General features: G+C 58.2%; 3 protein-coding genes and 1 long non-coding RNA gene across 4 annotated transcripts in view; 2 read left to right on the top strand and 2 right to left on the bottom strand.

Moving 5' to 3' along the window:
* Positions 1-18,170, bottom strand: part of LOC119564877 (immunoglobulin superfamily member 1-like) — a 967,916-nt gene that overhangs the window by 585,211 nt on the left and 364,535 nt on the right. The window lies entirely within an intron of this gene.
* The window catches only part of LOC119564866 (immunoglobulin superfamily member 1), a 999,687-nt gene that overhangs the window by 828,216 nt on the left and 153,301 nt on the right, over positions 1-18,170 (top strand). The window contains exon 14 of the mRNA XM_043534608.1: positions 836-1,126. Within this exon, the coding sequence (XP_043390543.1) occupies positions 836-1,126 (291 nt within the window). The remainder of the gene's footprint in view (positions 1-835; positions 1,127-18,170) is intronic.
* LOC119564865 (immunoglobulin superfamily member 1) overlaps positions 1-18,170 on the top strand; it is a 798,058-nt gene that overhangs the window by 769,337 nt on the left and 10,551 nt on the right. The window lies entirely within an intron of this gene.
* Positions 7,380-13,440, bottom strand: LOC119564887. The gene is made up of 2 exons (XR_005223682.2): positions 12,686-13,440; positions 7,380-7,728 (listed from the first exon to the last, which is right to left on the bottom strand). It is a non-coding gene; the product is annotated as an uncharacterized LOC119564887 (long non-coding RNA).

The following is an 18,170-nucleotide window of genomic DNA, read 5'->3' as shown; positions in this document are numbered from 1 at the left end:
CAGAGTGAAGAGACGGTCTCTGCCCCTGGGAGCGCACTAAGGAAAGTGAATCTGTCTGTGCCTCAGTTTTCCCACATAGAATGGAGATAATGACACCTCCCTGCCTTCCAGGGGGCTGACTCCCTTCCTGTGTGGGGCTCAGGCTCTGTGGTGCCAGGCACCAGGGACGAGCCCATGAGTCGCTCTGTATCTCTGGGGGAGTGGGGGGTAAAGCTCAGACACAGTGAACGAGGCAGGGGTCACACACAGCATATGAGGACCCCAACAACTCGGCTGCCATGGCCCTGTGTCTGTGGGGCTGGGAGCCCAGCTCGCAGGGCCGGGATTCTGGGTCAGGGGGACTCTGGGACCTGGGAGAAAATCTCTGCCAGGGGGCCCCTGGATCTGCCCGTGCTGGGGCCAGCTGGGGAATCATAGAAGATCAGGGTTGGAAGAGGTCTCAGGAGGTTCTAGTCCAACCCCCTGCTCAAAGCAGGACCAACGACAACTAAATCATCCCAGCCGGGGCGTTGTCAAGCCGGGCCTTAGAAACCTCTAAGAAAGGAGATTCCACCACCTCCCTAGGGAACCCATTTCCAGTGCCTCACCACCCTTCTAGTGAAATAGTGTTTCCTAATATCCAACCTAAACCTCCCCCACTGCAACCTGAGACCATCGCTCCTTGTTCTGTCATCTGCCCCCACTGAGAAGAGCCCAGCTCCATCCTCTTTGGAGCCCCCCTTCAGGGAGTTGAAGGCTGCTATCAATTCCCCCCTCAGTCTTCTCTTCTGCAGCTGAAGGCCGGGGCTGGGTGGGTGCCCGGGTCTGGCTCTCAGAGCCTGTCTCCTGTGCGCAGATCCCAGCTTACCCAGACCCTCCATCTCTCTGAGCCCCACTGGGGTCACCGCCCCAGGGGCAGACGTCACCATCCGGTGTCAGGGGCAGCGCCGGGACGTGAGGTTCTTCTTGCACGAGGCTGGAGACCTGAACCCGCTGCGACACATGGACCCTGCTGGGGACGGGGCCGAGTTCCACATCCCCACCGTGGGCCGGCAGCACGGAGGGAGCTACAGCTGCAGCTACCGGCCCCGATCAGAGCCCTTCGTCTCCTCGCAGCCCAGCGACCCCGTGCAGCTGGTGGTAGCAGGTGAGGGGCCCGGATCCACGTCTCTGCTCCCAGCCGGACCCTCAGAAGGTCAGCACCCAGATGGGATGCTCAGAGCCAGGCTCTGCCCAGAACCCTAGGACTCGCCTGGACAGGGAGCAGGGACAGTGTCACTGGGGGGTTCCCCAGCCAGGGGGGAGCAGCAGCTCCTGGAGATTTGGTGCCAAGGGAGGGGGGATCCCTGCCCCCAGGGGCAGCTGCACAGCAGGGGGAATTTCCCAGGGGATGCTCCCCAGGCTGCCCCCGCACTGGGGATGCACAGAGGAGTCAGGGCCCAGGGGCTGCCCAGCCGGCACCGTCCCCAGCCACAAACCCCCTCCCCGGGACTGACAGTAACGATCGATGCTGAGTCACGGGCAGAGGTGAATTAACATTTCCTGGGGCCCTGGGCCAGAGCAAGGGGGATCCCTCCGCACCCCTTCCACCTGCGTCCCTCTCCTGTCCCGCCTCCTCGGCCTGTGGCCCCGCCCACAGCCCCACCCCTTTCTGCCTCTTCCCCAGGGCCCCGCCCCTATTCCACCCACGGTCCCACCCCATTCTGTCCCCCCACTGCAGCCCCTCAACCCATTTGCTACTTTCTGACCCCCCGACCCCAACTGCAGCCCCAAGACTGGAGAAGCTCTGTCCCCCCACCCCGGCCCAGGGGCGCAGCAGGGAGTGAGAGTCCCCCAGCCCCGAGGCAGTGGCGGGTAGCGAGAGCTCCTCCCGTCCCGGGCCTGCAACGGCGGTCCCGGTGCTAAGGCTTCCCCTGCCACCACCACCCCGTGCTTCTGAGAGGACCAGGGTCGGGCTGCTGGGGCTTCTCTCGTCCTGCTCGCCCGGCGGCCAGGGCTCTGGGGCCCTCCACTTGGCCGCGGCCTCTGGGCACTGGCCCCATAGGCCCAGTGGCTGATCCACCACTGGTTGCTGAGGGTACGGGGTGATCTCTGAGTCGGTGTTTCAGCCCCTCCCCGACAGACGCTGATTCTATTCCCGCAGGGGGAACCCACCTGACCCAGCCTGGAGCGGCGCCGGCTCCCACCTGCTCGGGCAGGGCGGGGTCAGGTACCGGGCTGGGGATGGGAATCTATTGAGCCACAATAGACGGAGGCTGTTCACGGGGGCAGTGACTCCCCCCCGCCAATGGTTTTGGGAGGGGAGCGAAGCCTCCTGCTCAAACACGAACCTGCCACTAACGGGGCAGCCGGAGGCTTCCTCTGGGGGCAGCTGGGCCCATCAGTGGCCATGGAGGGGGGTGCTCTGGAGCTCCCTGCGAAGCAGCCAGGAGCAGCCAGCATGGGAGGCGGGATACCGGGCTAGATGGGCCTGTTGGCCTGAGTCGGTGTGTCCATGAGGAAGGGGGTGAAATGCCTTAGAAATGATGGCCAGGCTGGATCAGACAGGGCCTGGTAGCGCCATGCTGGGGCAATGGGGCCAGCCCTGACTGATGGGGAGAGCGCCCCCTACTGAGCTCCCTGCCCCCTGCAGCCCAGCGCCCCCTAGCACTACAAATTCCCCAAACCTTGCTTGCTCTGACCCCACTTGATGCCCTGGGGCCCCCGACATCCTCCCCATAGAATTTTCGGCTTCCTCTGCCCTGCGGTGTCCCAGCCCCTTGGGTGCCACCTGGGTTAGGAGGGGGCGTGGGGGGGAACAGACCAGCCACTCCCGGCACTCACGGCCTGCTGCTGTTTCCCAGGTGGATCCAAATCGCCGGCACCTTCAGGTCTGACCAGCCCCATCATCGCCGGGGCGAGCGCGGCAGCCGCTGTCCTCCTCCTCCTCCTCCTCCTCGTGGTCTTCCTCTGCTTCAGAAAAACCCGAGTCAGTGAGTGCTCTGCCCAGCGAGGGAAGGGTTAAACCTGCCGCTAAGCAGGGCGGGATGGGGTCACGGCTTGGATGGGGGACTGTGCCGGGAAAGCCCAGGAGCAGGGGTCGTGGATCAGCAGGGGGCGCTGCGTGAGTAATCCCTGGACACACACAGCTGTCCCACCCCAGAGGGGCTGCATCTTAGTGCTGGCAGAGGGGTCCCCATATAACCAGCCCCCATGCCCCACCCCAGAGGTAGCTGCATCTCAGCACCAGGCGAGGGGTCCCTGTATAATGAGCCACCGGCACCGTGCCTCTCAGGTACCTGGGGAGCTGACCTATGGATCAATTTCGTTATAACGAGTCACTAACGAGGGAGGATTGGGGACAGGAAAAGCCCCCCCCCCCTCGAGTTAATCTGCCCCTCCCGCCGGCGCATACTATGGTGTTGTGCTGCCCCCTGCTGGTCAATCCCACCCCAGCAGGGATCCAGGCTCAGCCCCAGCAGCAGAGGGGACCCCTCCCTGGCACCCTCATCCCTGCTGCCCTGTGGGGGGTGAGTGGCCGGTGCTGGGACCAGGGGATCGGCTCATGGGGGATTCTGGTTTGTGTCCCTCTGCAGGAAAAGGAGCCGCACTGAGACCGAGGAGGTAGGAACCCCGGCCCCTCCCGCTCCTGATCAACCTGCCTCTGTCACAGGACTCCTGGGTTCTCTCCCTGGCTCTGCGGGGGGATGGGATTGGAAGCCAGGACCCCTCAGAGATGACTTGGGCCTGCTGACAGTGGAGGGGCACAACCCCAGAACAGCTGGAGTCACACCATGCCCCCCCCACCTCCGGAAAGCAGTGACCCCCCGCCGTGCAGCTCCCAGCTGTTCCTCTGCGCCTGCCTCTGCCCCTCCCTGTCCAGCGCAGCTCCCCAGCTCAGCTGCTCTGCAGGGAGGGGGCCTGGCTGCACCATGTCACAGAGACACCTGGGGGAGCATGTCATGTGACCCTACATGCCCCCCCCAAGTGTCGCCCCCGGGGTTCAGTGCGGGGCAGGATGGGGGGCTCTCTGGGTGTGTTGGGGAATCTCCCTGTGGGTGGGGGGATATGACATTTACAGGTAGATTTTCTATCTTTTAGCACCATCCCCTTGGGGGTGTTGAAGGCCCGGGCTCAGCAAGATCCCATCTGTGAGTAACACACCGAAGGGGGCACCAGGGTGGGGCAGGACCCCTGGGGAGGGGCAGGGCTTGTGGGGGTTCCACCAATACAGGGCAGGGCCTGATTGACAGCTGCTGCTGGGTGGGACTAAGGAGAGGGTCCCAGAGATAGCTGTTGTCAGCTGAGCTTCTTGCCTCTCTCCCCACCAACTCCCTGCGGTCACCCTTCCCTCCCCCTCTAATTCAGGGACTCCCTCTGTGAGCCCCCCATTCTACCCCACCAGGCCTGGGGCTTTGTGTGTCCCCCCTTCACTTCTCCATCGGACCTTCCCAGCCAGTGCCCTGGGGGGAATCCCCATCCACTCCTGGCTCCCAGCCCCCTGCTCTAACTGCTAGACCCCACTCCCCTCCCAGAGCTGGGGTGAGAACCCAGGAGTCCTGACTCCCAGCCACCCTGCCCTGCCATAACACCCTAGACTCTGCTGCCATCTCTGTGCCTCAGTTTTCCTCTCTGTAAGATGGGGCGAATGACTATGGCCCATGCTGTGGGGCGGGGGAGGGGTGGCTATGCCGGTCTCTGAGCCCCCTGGCTGGACATAGGGGGTCGGAGCTAGGTGTGGGGCTCTGCTCTGGGCCGGCCGGGGGTGCAGCTCAACGGGTGTCTCTGTTCTGCAGACTCCTCCGTTGACGAAGGGAAAGAGACACAGACCCTGGTAAGTGTCCCCTGTTCCCCCATGAGGCCTGACCCCAACCTTGACCCACATGGGCCCCACTCGCCTTATCTGGCACACTCAGTATTTTGGGGTGGGGGTCGGGTTGCTGGGAGGGGCTCATGGGATGGCAGCTGGGATTGCAAGTGTGTGTGTGTGTGTGTGTGTGTGTGTCCCTGTCACCCCCTGTGGGAGGGAACAAGCCCTGCTCTGTGTGAATGTGTGTGTGTGGGGGGGGTTGGTGCACACACGCACACCCCAGTGACTCTCTCCCGTCCCAGCCCCAGCAGCCCGACCCTGGCACCGATGGTCTCACCTACGCCGAGCTGGACCGCCAGGCGCTGCGTGCCAAGCCGGGGGGCCCGTCCCCTGCCCCTGAGCCCACCCAGCCCAGCGTGTACGCCGCGATCAACGTGAGCCGGGGGGCCCCGCAGTGAGACCCCCCCCACAGCCATGGGGCACCGGCCCCCAGGGGGCGACAGACTCACTGACTTTAAGGCCAGAAAGGTCCATCGTGATCATCTGGTGCGAGCTGCTGCACATCACAGGCCACAGAGCCTCCCCCGCCCACTCCTGTAGCAGGCCCCTCGCCTCTGGCTGAGTCACTGACAGCCTCAGATCACGGGCTACAGACTTCGAGTTCCAGAGAATCCACCACTGACACTAGCTGAAACCTGCCAGTGCCCCGCGCCCCAGGCCACAGACGAAGGTGAAACCCCCCAGGGTCTCTGCCAATCTGACGCAGGGGGAAATTCGTTCCTGACCCCAGATACAGCAACGGGTTAGACCCTGAGCATGTGGGCAAGACCCTCCAGCCAGACACCTGGGAACGGATCCTCTGTCGTCACTCAGAGCCCTCCCCAGCGGGTGTCCCGTCTCCGGCCGTCGGAGAGATTTGCCGCTAGCAGTCGTGGATCGGCTCCCTGCCGTTGTGGGACGTCTCCTCATCCCGTCCCCTCCAGAAACGTCTCAAGCTCAGTCTTGAAGCCAGTGAGGTCCCTTGGCAGGCTGCTCCAGAACTTTGCTCCTCTGGCGGTTGGGCCGTGTCTACACTACAGAGTGTTGTCGGCAAAAGGCGCCACGATGACATCGCTATTGCGCGTTTCCACTGCGCTTCCTCTGCCGGCAGAGCGCGTCCGCCTTTGGTGTGCCACCGTCCACAGCGAGAGCAGTGCATTGTGGGTAACTGTCCCACCGTGCTACTCGGCACCTTCTGCAGCTAGGACTTGTGGGCAGGCAGGTTGGATCGCAGCAGGGGCCAAGGCGCCAAAATATAAGTTCACCTACGGGCCCATTTCCCCTCCCGTCGACCCTGACAGGGCCGGTCTTAAGTGTGGGCGAGGTGGGTGACCGACCGCCCCCTCCTATCTTCAGTTACCCGTTGCCTGGTCTGGGATGACGAGCCGCGGCTACAGAACATTCGAATGCGGGAAGCCTCCTTCCTGGACCTGTGTGAGGAGCTCGCTCCAGCCCTGCGGCGCAAGGACACCCAAATGAGAGCAGCCTCTCGTGGAGAAGTGTCCGGCGATCGCTGTGTGGATGCTGGCCACTCAAGACTGCTACTGGTCAGTTGAAATCAGCTGGGAGAGGGAAAGTCGACCGGGGGTGCTCCGCTAACACAAGTGCACAGAGCCATTAATCGCATCTCGCTACGAAGGACCGTGACTCCTGGCAATGAGCGTGAAATAGCAGATAGACTTTGCGACAATGCGATTCTCTAACTGCGGCGTGGCAATAGATGGAACACGTGTTCCAATTTTGGCCCCATAAGACCTTGCGACGGAGAACATCAATAGAAAGGGGTACTTCTCCATAGTATTGCAAGCACTTGTTGATCACCATGGGCGTTTCACAGACATCAACACAGGGTGGTCCAGGAAGGTGCATGACACACACATCTTCAGGAACAGTGGCCTGTACAGAAAACTGCAAGCTGGGCCTTTCTTTCCAGGCTGGAAGATTCCAGTGGAGGGTGTTGAAATGCACATAGGGATCCTGGGAGACCCAGCGTACCCCTTACTCCCATCGACTCATGAAGCCTTACATGGGACCTCTGAACAGCAGCAAGGAGCACTTCAAGAATGGGCTGAGCAGGTGCAGAATGACCGTGGAATGTGTCTTTGGCAGATAAAAAGCGCGCTGGTGATGCCTTTATGGCAGGTTAGACCTAAGTGAGGAAAACATTGCCATGGTCATAGCTGCCTGATGCACTCTCCATAATCTATGTGAGACTAATGGTGAAAAGTTTGCCCAGGGGTGGAGCGCCGAGGCAGATCACCTGGCTGCTGATTTTGAGCAGCCTGATACCTTGGGTATTAGGGGGACATAGGGAGGGGGGGCAATTCAAGTTAGGGAGGCTTTGAGGCAACCTTTTTTGATAATGAGCACCAGTAATGTGTATTTCTCTGCAGCAATCTGCCATGACACATTAATTTGAGTTTTCTGATTTTGCCTAACACTTGCGATGCATCCTGAGTGCGATTTACAGAAAGCAAATGATTAAACTGTATGTCCCAGCAGTAATCACCATGTGTAGGACACAAATAAAGTTTGGTTCTCTTTCAGAGAGTTTGTGTTTATTAAACACCAATTAACACACAAAGAAGACTTGGTGGGAAGTGTGGCAGTAGTGCAGGGCAGTGGAGGTTGTCATAGCCCTGTGTGAGTCCAGCTATCATTTTGGAAGCTGTCCGAAGGGATGGAGTGAACAGGATACCGAGATGTTCCGTAAAGTTCAAAGGAATGTGTGGAAGAAGTTTGGGGAGGGCATGGATAACAGTTCTGTATCAGCTGCAGAGGGGGGCAAGCACACATCTGTTCTGACTGAAGAGTGATGAGAGACTTCAGCATTTCTGTTTGCTCCTCCATGACTTTTATCATCCGCTCATGGGCCTTTTGAATGCTCTCCTCACTCTCCTTTCTGTCCCACCTTTCCATTTCTGCAGAAGCAAAAGAAGCAATGCACAGAAGCATGATTGTTAGTTCACACACAGCATTGAATCATGTCAGTAAAATGCACCTCTTGTAACATACCAATCGCTTTCTCTCAGACCGTTAGCAAAGCACACATCTCGGGGAACACACTAAACAACCTGAGTTCAGCCTAGGTGGGTGGTGGGCATTCAAACTGGGGCAAAGAGTGTAGTTGATGTTTCAAGGGGAACAATGGTGGTGAGTAGGGAGAAGACTGTAAATTCTACCCCCATTTTCCACAGGCAGGGGTCACTGAAGCCAATATCTCACTCCCGAGGGTAAGCAAGGATGCCAGGATGCATCTCCTACATGCATGCGGCTTCAGACCCGCTCCCTATGCTCCTCGCCTGTGTGCCGCTTTGGTTCCTGCACAAGTGATTGCCGAGTGGCGTGGGAAAGTTTCCTACAATGGGGGAAGGAGCAAAGCAGCTCTGCCCAGGAACCTTCGGCAGAGGATCGGCGAGTACCTCCAGGAAAGTTTCCTCGAGATCTCTCTGGAGGATTCCCATGAAATCTCGGTGATCCGCCGCACTGCTTAGCTGCACAGGGGAACGTGGAGCACATGCAAACACAGCTAGTCTGGCGCATTTCTATCGCTTCACCCACTTCTACAGTATACAGCGCAAAGGACACCTGAACGTCACATAACAGAGCAGCATCAACTCAAAAAGATCACTTCCCAGGGGTCTCCTCTCCTGCATCTTGCTCACCGGAGATGTGCTGCTGGGATTGGCTAGACCCCTCCGGAGTGGAGAAGAGTTCCTGACTGACCAGACGACCCTGCTGTAGGCCCCACATAGAATCATAGAATCATAGAATATCAGGGTTGGAAGGGACCCCAGAAGGTCATCTAGTCCAACCCCCTGCTCGAAGCAGGACCAATTCCCAGTTAAATCATCCCAGCCAGGGCTTTGTCAAGCCTGACCTTAAAAACCTCTAAGGAAGGAGATTCTACCACCTCCCTAGGTAACGCATTCCAGTGTTTCACCACCCTCGTAGTGAAAAAGTTTTTCCTAATATCCAATCTAAACCTCCCCCATTGCAACTTGAGACCATTACTCCTCGTTCTGTCATCTGCTACCATTGAGAACAGTCTAGAGCCATCCTCTTTGGAACCCCCTTTCAGGTAGTTGAAAGCAGCTATCAAATCCCCCCTCATTCGTCTCTTCTGCAGACTAAACAATCCCAGCTCCCTCAGCCTCTCCTCATAAGTCATGTGCTCTAGACCCCTAATCATTTTTGTTGCCCTTCGCTGGACTCTCTCCAATTTATCCACATCCTTCTTGTAGTGTGGGGCCCAAAACTGGACACAGTACTCCAGATGAGGCCTCACCAGTGTCGAATAGAGGGGAACGATCACGTCCCTTGATCTGCTCGCTATGCCCCTACTTATACATCCCAAAATGCCATTGGCCTTCTTGGCAACAAGGGCACACTGCTGACTCATATCCAGCTTCTCGTCCACTGTCACCCCTAGGTCCTTTTCCGCAGAACTGCTACCTAGCCATTCGGTCCCTAGTCTGTAGCGGTGCATTGGATTCTTCCATCCTAAGTGTAGGACCCTGCACTTATCCTTATTGAACCTCATCAGATTTCTTTTGGCCCAAACCTCCAATTTGTCTAGGTCCTTCTGTATCCTATCCCTCCCCTCCAGCGTATCTACCACTCCTCCCAGTTTAGTATCATCCGCAAATTTGCTGAGAGTGCAATCCACACCATCCTCCAGATCATTTATGAAGATATTGAACAAAACCGGCCCCAGGACTGACCCCTGGGGCACTCCACTTGACACCGGCTGCCAACTAGACATCGAGCCATTGATCACTACCCGTTGAGCATCATCGACATCAATCAACCAACATCATCCTCCAACTTCACCTCCTCGTCCATGACTTTGTCCTTGGGGTAAGGTCCACTGTCCGCTGCCTCCAGCCCGGCCGAAGTGTCCACAGGGCTCTTGGCAATGGAGTGGGGTCAGTGCCGAGGATGGTGTCCAGCCCCAGAGCGACGGTTTGCCTCCCTTGTCTTCTGGTATTCCTGCCTCAGCTCCTTTATCTTCGCTCTGCGCCCACCGTGTCCTGAGCGTGGCCCTTATCACACAAGCCAGGAGAAATCGGCCCGTAGGTGTCGGAGTTCCTTCAGCTGGAGCGGAACTGGGACCGGACGGCCTCCTCTCCCCATGCACTCAGCACATCTAACAGCTCCCCATCGCTCCCAGCGGGGGGTTTTGCCACGTGGAGCCGCCAGGTCAGCCGGGAAGATGCGATGTGAGCTCTCCGCTGAGCAAACAGGAAGTGGAATTTCAAAAATTCCCGGGCCTTTAAAGGGGGAGGGGTGGATGGTTGTTTACCTGGGTGCCGGGCAGCAGAGTTCGAACTGCTCACCAGAGCGGTCAGGATGGACATTATGGGCCACCTCCTGGAGGCCACTTACAGTGACACAACCCAGCATGGTGTGGTCACTGACACTTTGTGGCTAAAACTTTGCCACAAAAAGCTCTACGCCTCTCCTCCAAGGGGTTTTACTCTGTCGGCTAGACAGGGAAATTTTCCCAGCGAAAGTGGCACTGTAGTGCGTGCACCTCCCCTGTTTTGTCGACAAAACCTGCCTTTTGCCGACAAAACTGTGTAATGTAGACGAGGCCTTAGAAACCTTCATCTAATTTCAAGCCTAAACTTGCTGATGGTCAGTATATATCCATTTGTTCTTGTGTCCAAACTGGTGCTCAATGTAAATAACTCCTCTCCCTCCCTGGGCTTTATCCCTCTGATATACTTATAGAGAGCAGAGCAGTCGTATCTCCCCTCAGCCTTCTTTGGGTTCGGTGAAACAAGCCAAGCTCTTTGAGTCTCCTCTCGTGAGGTGGGTTTTCTATTCCTCAGATCATCCTCGTAGCCCTTGTCTACACCTGCTCCAGCTTGAATTGATCTTTCTTGAACATGGGAGACCAGAATTGCCCACAGTGTTCCAGATGAGGTCTCACCGGTGCCCTGTAGCACGGTACGAACGCTTCCCTCTCTCTATGGGAACTACCTCGCCTGATGCATCCTGGGACTGCATTCGCCTTTCTCACAGCCACATCACACGGGCGTCTCCTAGCCATCCTGTGATCAACCCACCCACCCAGGTCTTTCTCCTCCTCTTTTGCTTCCAATTGGTACATCCCCAGCTTATAGCAAAAATTCTTGTCGTTAGTGGACGATCCTGCACTTTGCATTGTTAAATTTCATCCCATGTCTATTGCTCCAGTTTTCCAGGTCGTCCAGGTCTTCGTGTATGATAGTCCGGTCCTCCTCCCGATTGGCAATACCTCCCGCCTTTGTGTCAGCCGCAAATTTTATGACAACCTGCCCAGTTTTTGTGCCAAGGTCAGGAATAAAAATGTGAAATAAGCTGGGTCCCAAGCTAAGTTCCCTGTTCGCCACACAGTGGTGTGGCCGGACAGCAGCCCATTGAGCACCGCGCTGGCCCTCGGGGAACCCGCCCGCCATCGACCTGCTGCTACTGGGGGAGGAGCCACCCGAACGTAGCCCTGGCCGGATCTGCCGCCCCCGGGGTGCCCGTCCCCCGGCCCCAACTCAGCCACAGACCTGCCATGGCTCGGGGAGGAGCGCCTCTCCCATGGCCCCAGCCCCAGAGCTGCTGCGGCAGGGAGAGGTGCCTCTCTCTCCGGCCCAGGTGCGGCTGCCAGGAGAGAGAGCTGGGGGGAGTCCTCTCTCCCTGCTGTAGACCTGGAGCCCCGAAACCCCTCATCCCCAGCCCCACCTTGGAGCCCGCACCTGCAGCCGGAGCCCTCACCCCGTACACCCAACCCTATGCCCTAACCGTGAGCCCCTCATCTCTGGCCTCACCCCGCAGCCCGCACCCCCAGGCACAGCCCTCATCCCCCACACACCCCTACCGTCTGCCCCAGCCATCAGCCCCTCATCCCAGGCCCCACCCCCCAGACAGAGCCCACACCCTCCAGCACCCCAACCCTCTGTCCCAGCCCTGAGCCCGCTCCCACACTCCAAATTCCTCGGCCCTAGAAGAGTCCAAAAAAAAAAAAGAAAAAAGAAAGCCAATAGAGAACCATTCTGTGTTCAACAAAGTACTAAAAAGCCAAAGGGAAAGTTTAAAAACAGCTTTGACAAGGGAAGGAAACGGTTTCTGTGCTTGTTTCGTTTAAATGAAGATGATTAAAAGCAGCATTTTTCTTTGGCATAGTCAAGTTTCAAAGCTGTGTGAGGTCAATGGTTTCAGAGAACCATAATGTTTTATTCAGAGTTAGGAACATTTCAGTTATGAACAATCTCCCTTCCCCAGGTGTTTGTAACTCTGAGGCTCTCCTTTTTTTTGCATCCTGTTACTCTCCAGATTTGTAATAAACAGAGAACCACAAACCAGCCCCCCCCTTACAGGCACCCCAAAGCTCCCCAGTCCTCGTGTGTAACACCTGAGTGAGGTGGGGTTACTCCGAAATGGGCGCAGGGAGGGAGGGCCCTGCTCTAACCCCTGAACCCCACTCCCCTCCCAGAACTGGGATACATTACTGGGTGGGTGCTGGGCAGGATGTAATGGTGCCCCAGGGGCCACCCTCCATTTGTTAAACTTTTCAATACTTTAATTTTTCTTGCATTTGTAGCCCATTTCACGACTTTGATGCAGGATTTGCATTCATGATTTAGCCCTGTCCTATAAGACAATAAATTTGCACACTAGGATCTGTAAATATGTATTTCTTCATGCCGCAGATAAGAAAAATACCCCCCCAAAATTCATTTCTTCTAAGCTTATAGAAACGTTTTACTTTTAAGAATAACTGAAATGTACGAATGTCAAGGACTTGACCTGTGCCCCAACCCGTACTGAATAGTGTTACACCAGGTGACAGCCTGAGAACGTCCCCGCTCGTCCTTTAGTTCGAAGGGTCCCTTTTCTCACCTTCGCCCGCCCGAACTGAAGTACAGCATCCGAGCGGGAGCCAAGGACTGGCCATTGGCATTTTCAAGCGATAAAATAGCGAGCGACGTCCGTCTCTCATTGGCCATCGGCGATCACAGACCTGTTTTAATGAGCGTGAGCTTGGAAAAGCTCCGCTCACCGCACACGACTGTGAGCAGCCGCGTGAGCAGAACCCTCGGAGCCGCCCACACGTTAGGAGCCGTGTCCTGCAGCTCTGCACCACGCGCGTGTTGGAGAACTTGGAGTGGAGGGCGCGTCCCGTGTGGCCAAACGGGACGGATGTTGTCCGATTCGACAGAGAGGTCGTTACCACTGACGTGCGAGCAGTCCCCCTGCGTCAGCGCCCAGGGAAGGTCCGTACGATGGCTCAGCAGTGTTTTCCCGTCCGCCGGATGCTTGCTAAAGTCGTACGAACCCCCCAGGTCTTTTCGTGGTGCTTCATTGGTCCGAACCTTTCTTCGATAGACGCTTGAGCAGGGACCACGAGCGATAAAAAAAACCTCCCTCGGGGACGTTTCTTCTGAAACATTTTACTCCAAACATTCGATTTTCCCTTTTGTCGCTAACAACAAAACCAGCACCCCGAGCCTGGCGCCCCCCAAGCCCAGCATCCCTGGCGGTCGCCTGCCCCTAAATCCGGCCCTGGTGCTGGGCATCAGGGTTACGCAGAGTTTCACTGACTCTAGCAGAGACAGCAAGCGAGAGCCGGCTCTGGGCAGACTTCCTCTTTCGCAGCTTTATCGACTGTTCCTTTAACAACTCAGCATGGAAATGGATCCCTTCCTCCCCGTGTCACAGGGGCCGGAAACCACAACCCCTCCCCACCTCCCATCCCTCCTGTCTCTGTCCCAGGCCACTGGGCTAAGAACAGTATCTGCAGCCACTGTCCCTTAGAAGGACGTTGGCCAGGCCCCTCCACTCATGCTCCAGGGCGGAGCATGACAATGGGCTGTGAAGAGAGGACTCTGGTGACCGGAGCAGCCGGTTCCAGCCAGGGGGGCCAGAGGACATAAGAGGGGAGAGGAGGCCCAGGTGACCCTGTTTACCTGGAGAGAAGACAATGGACAGGGGGGGTCTTGGGGCTGGTGAGATCAGATGCCCAGCTGGGAAGCAGGGGGGCTCGGGGCTGGAGAGAGGGAGCAGGCAGAGCCCACCTGGATGCAGGGGAGACTGGGATGTGCTGTGCGGAGGGAGGCCAGGCCCGAGGGGTCTGAGAGTTTCCTGTGCTGGGTTCAGATGCTCAATAAACCCTCCTGTTTTACGCTGGCTGAGAGTCGCTCTGGGCTAGAGATCGGGGGCATTATTCCCTCTGGGAGTGGAGGCCCTGGGGGTCAGAGCGAGGGGACTCCCTGCGGGGCCCACGGCAGAGACAGGCGTGCTAACGCTCGGAGAGGTGCAGCTCCAGGAGGTGGAGGGGCCTAACCCCCGAGAGAGAGTGGACCCCGGAGAAGGGCTGTCTCACTGAAGGGGGTTCCTCCCAGGGACTGTACGAAGAGTGGACACGACCTGTGATTCTGTGACACTGTATAAACAAAGCCTGTGTCACGTCCCTCTCTAGGGGCCTGGCCACATAACCACTGACAGGGTCTCCTCCAGCTCGGGGGCAGGGTCTCTGTGGGGGCATTAGAAGGTCCCTGGATCTCTCCCGGCTAGTGACCCGTTGGGGGCCCAGGATGGAATTTCTCTTCCTCCTGTTTTCTTTTGAGCCTTGTTGATTTAATGCACACGCTGAGAAAAGCCCCTTCGAACGAGGCGTTACGGTGTAAAGCCGCCATCACCGCTCAGCTGTGGCCCAAGGGGCAGCAAACCCAGGCGTCCCCCATCGCGCCCGCTCCTCACACGGTGCCACGGCTCGTGTCGCAGGTGGGCAGCTTGGCAGGCTGAGCGGGAAGGCTGCGGAGTCAAACCCTCCAGCACCAGGAAATGCCACAGTTACAGTTTCCTGAACGACCTTAACTGTGCTCCTTCATGCAGGTCCATTACAACGCCAGCCTTTAATTGCATGATCATGTATTAATTTTACCTACATGGGTCACCAGCCGGGCTTGAACCCAGAATGAAAAGGGGATGGAATTTTCATGGCAATCGTGATCAGTGGCACATTGAAGACCAGACCCCGTGGGCGCCCGGCTCTCAGCCTGAGGCACCTTCCCCAAGGCTGCAGGGTGCGTTGTGGGTGACCTGTCTCCCCTCCCCACAGAGATACAGACAAGCTGGGAGCTGCATGATGCTTGGCCAGGCTGACAGTCCCTGGGTTTCCTGGGTTTTGCAAAGCCCCCTGCTTACTTTGACTGCCTTAGATTTCGCCTGCAGATTAGAGAGAAGGTGTGATGGACGAAGGAAGAGAGGAGACATCTCGGCTTCCTGTAGCTGGAGCCATCAGCTGAGCACCTTGTTTGGGGCTGGGTGGTCCTGGGCACCAGGGTGTTGCAGGCAGCACTGAGGGGCCCCTCACTGCCCCCATCATGGCATCTGCTCTCATGATCTTCTTCCTTGGTGAGTATCGAGACAGCCAGGGCATGTGTCCATTGGGGGGGATCTGAGACCAGGGCATGTGCCCATGGGGCGGGGGGGATCTGAGTTGCTCTGGGATCTGGTCCCTAATGAGCTGTCTCCTTTCCAGGCTGCTGGCTGGCCGGGCAGAGCGGGGTGTCGGGACAGAGCGGAGAGTCCGGACGTCAGTATCCGTGGTGCAGGGAAAACGTCAGTGTTCAGGATGGGGAGGTGGGGGAAGTGATTTCCAGCCTATTCGTACCCACAGCAGCCCCCCCGGGCAGGGGCTTAGCACCCTCTTTGCCTCCCACCCCCTCACCCAGGGTCCTGCCCCCAGAGAGCGCGGGGCTGCTCCGTGTCCCCTAGTCACCCTCCCCTGCTGAGCCCCCTCTCTGGCCGGGGTCACTGAGGCCCCTGCAGTCAGGTTCCCTGGGCCCTGCTGCACAATGCAGCCTTCGGGCTTAACCCCTTCCTGCCCGCGCTGTAGCTGGGGGACGGGGGCGGCTGGGTTATGTGGGTGGCCAGCAGCAGCTTGGGGGCGTTAGCTGCCTTTCCACACTGTGCGGGCAGGGACAAGCTGCTTCCGTCCGTGGGGGAGAGAGGGAGAGATGAGCTCCGCAAAGACAGGGGCCAGGTCAGCCCTTCCCTGGGCTCACTAACCTGGCTGTGTACGGGGTGGAGACGGGAGCCAACCCTCCCATCAGGGGTTCCCCATTCAGGGTTACTGGGAAACCAGCCCAGGACCTGGAGAGAGAGGTCTGGGGATCTGAGACCAGGGTGTGTGCCCATGGGGGAGGGATCTGAGACCAGGGCGTGTGTCTATGGGGCGGGGGGGTCTGAGTTGCTCTGGATCTGGTCCCATCCCTTCCCTCCCTCACAGTGCTGAAAGGCTGCTGCTGGCTACATTCTGGTGTGAACCCTGGCAGAAATCTGGGGAGGGGAGGCATGTGACCCTGTGTCTCTCTGCCCCCCCTCCATGTGTTGCAAGACATGGTGCCAGCTACCAGGTGAGGCGGCTCCATCCCCGGAAGCCCAGCCAGGCATGGAGGGCGGAGAGCGCTGGGCAGGGAGGTTCGGGTCAGTCAGTCACCCCCCGTGTGAGAAAGGGGTATGGGAGTGTGTGTGTGTGTGTGTGTGTGTGTGTGTGTAAAACCTCTCCCTGTTGCGGGGGGAATAGGGGTGTGTGTGTGTAACCCCCACCCATGTGAACCCTAAAACCTTACAGATAAGAAGGTCAATAAAAAGAACCCAGCTAGGCATTATTTCATTTTAACAGGGGCTCAGTTAATTTGATGTTAATTTGAATGTTTGTACTGCGTAGTTCTGATCGATTGCCCTTGAACTTGCTTGAATACAAGTAACTTTACCAGGTGTCCCATATTCAGCATGGGGAAAGACGCTCACCCTCCTGGTGGGCTGAGATCAGAATCCAGCCCAGAGCGTCCCTGTGGATGCAGTGAGGTGTCTGTTACCCCCGGCGCTGTCCCTGGGGCTGGGCACTAAGGGCAGGTTATAGACACACGGGGAGGGGTTTGTGTCTCCCCATCTCACTCCTGTTTGTGTGTGAACGCAGAGCTCCCTGCGCCCAGACCCTCCATCTCCATCAGCCCCAGCGGGGTGATCAGCCTGGGGGGAGCCGTCACCATCCGCTGTCAGTGTCGGTGGGAGGCCAGGAGGTTATTTCTGTATAAAGGTAGATTCCAAATCCAGGAGCTGGATGCTGATGGGGACGAGGGTGAATTCACCATCCCCAGCACCAAGCGGGAAGACGGAGGGGCCTACAGCTGCCGATCTCGCTCCGGATCGGAGCCGCCCAACTGGTCGTATCGGAGTAACATTGTGCGGATCATTGTAGCAGGTGAGGGGCCCGGCTCAGTGTCCCTGGTCCCAGCCCCACACCCAGCCAGACCGTCACGGGGGTCTCTGGGCAGATGGGACAGTCCTTGGGATGTCACTTAACCTGCCTGTACCTCCTTTCCCCCTGTATGAATGGGGGATAATCATCCCTCCTGCACCTTGTGTCTGGTTAGATACTCAGGACTTGGCTTTACGGCGGGGTTTTTTTCTCACCGTGTCTGTGTGGCACCCAGCACCTCTGACTCTCAGCCCTCACCCGATCTAATCACTAGACCCCACCCCCTTCCCAGAGCTGGGGATAGAACCCAGGAGTCCTGGCTCCCAGGCTGTGGGGCCCGCAATAAATAGATAGACGGGTGCAGAAGGGTGCTCTGGATTTAGGTCCTCGGGCAGTTTCTGTCGTAGCTCCCAGGAATCTCTGGGGTCTCGGAGAGGTTCCTCTGGCTGGGTTTTCTCCCAGGGGCCCCGTCTCTGGGACCGTGCAGCGAGGATGGGGTGCAGTGACTGTGCCGGGGTCTGTCTCACGGCCTGTCCCCTTCTCACTGCAGAGTTCAGCTACCCTAAACCCTCCAACTCCCTGCAGCCCAGCGGGGGGGTTGTCTTGGGGGGAGCCGTGACCATCCAGTGTTGGGGTCCGCTCCAGAATGTGAGGTTCCTTCTGTACAAAGAGGGAAACCTGAACGCGCGGCAGAATGCGGGGCTTCCTGGGGTCGAGTTTCCGATTTGCAACGTGAGCTGGAGAGACGCTGGGAGCTACAGCTGCTCTTATCACCACAAATCGGACCTGTCCATGTGGTCGCAGCCCAGCGACCTCGTGGAGCTGGTGGTAGCAGGTGAGGGGCCCGGCTCAGCATCCCCGCTCCCAGCCACACAGCCAGCCGGACCCTCAGGGGCAGGGGCAAGTGCAAGGGGGGAAGCAGGCACAGGGCCCCCCCAGATCAGTGGGGCTGGAGCACAGAACTCCTCTGGGGAGCAGAGCCAGTTCCTCTGGATGCGGGAGGCACACAAAATGCCCCTCCAAAAGGGGCCACATTTTTATTCCTCTGCATGCCCCTGACCTCCCCGACTGCAACTTGAGACCATCGCTCCTTGTTCTCTCATCTGCCCCCCCGAG

Source organism: Chelonia mydas, chromosome 23 (genome assembly GCF_015237465.2).
Source record: "Chelonia mydas isolate rCheMyd1 chromosome 23, rCheMyd1.pri.v2, whole genome shotgun sequence".
Lineage (NCBI taxonomy): Eukaryota > Metazoa > Chordata > Testudines > Cheloniidae > Chelonia > Chelonia mydas.
The sequence above is the reverse complement of the archived record's forward strand: the minus strand, read 5'-3'. Positions and strand labels throughout refer to the sequence as shown.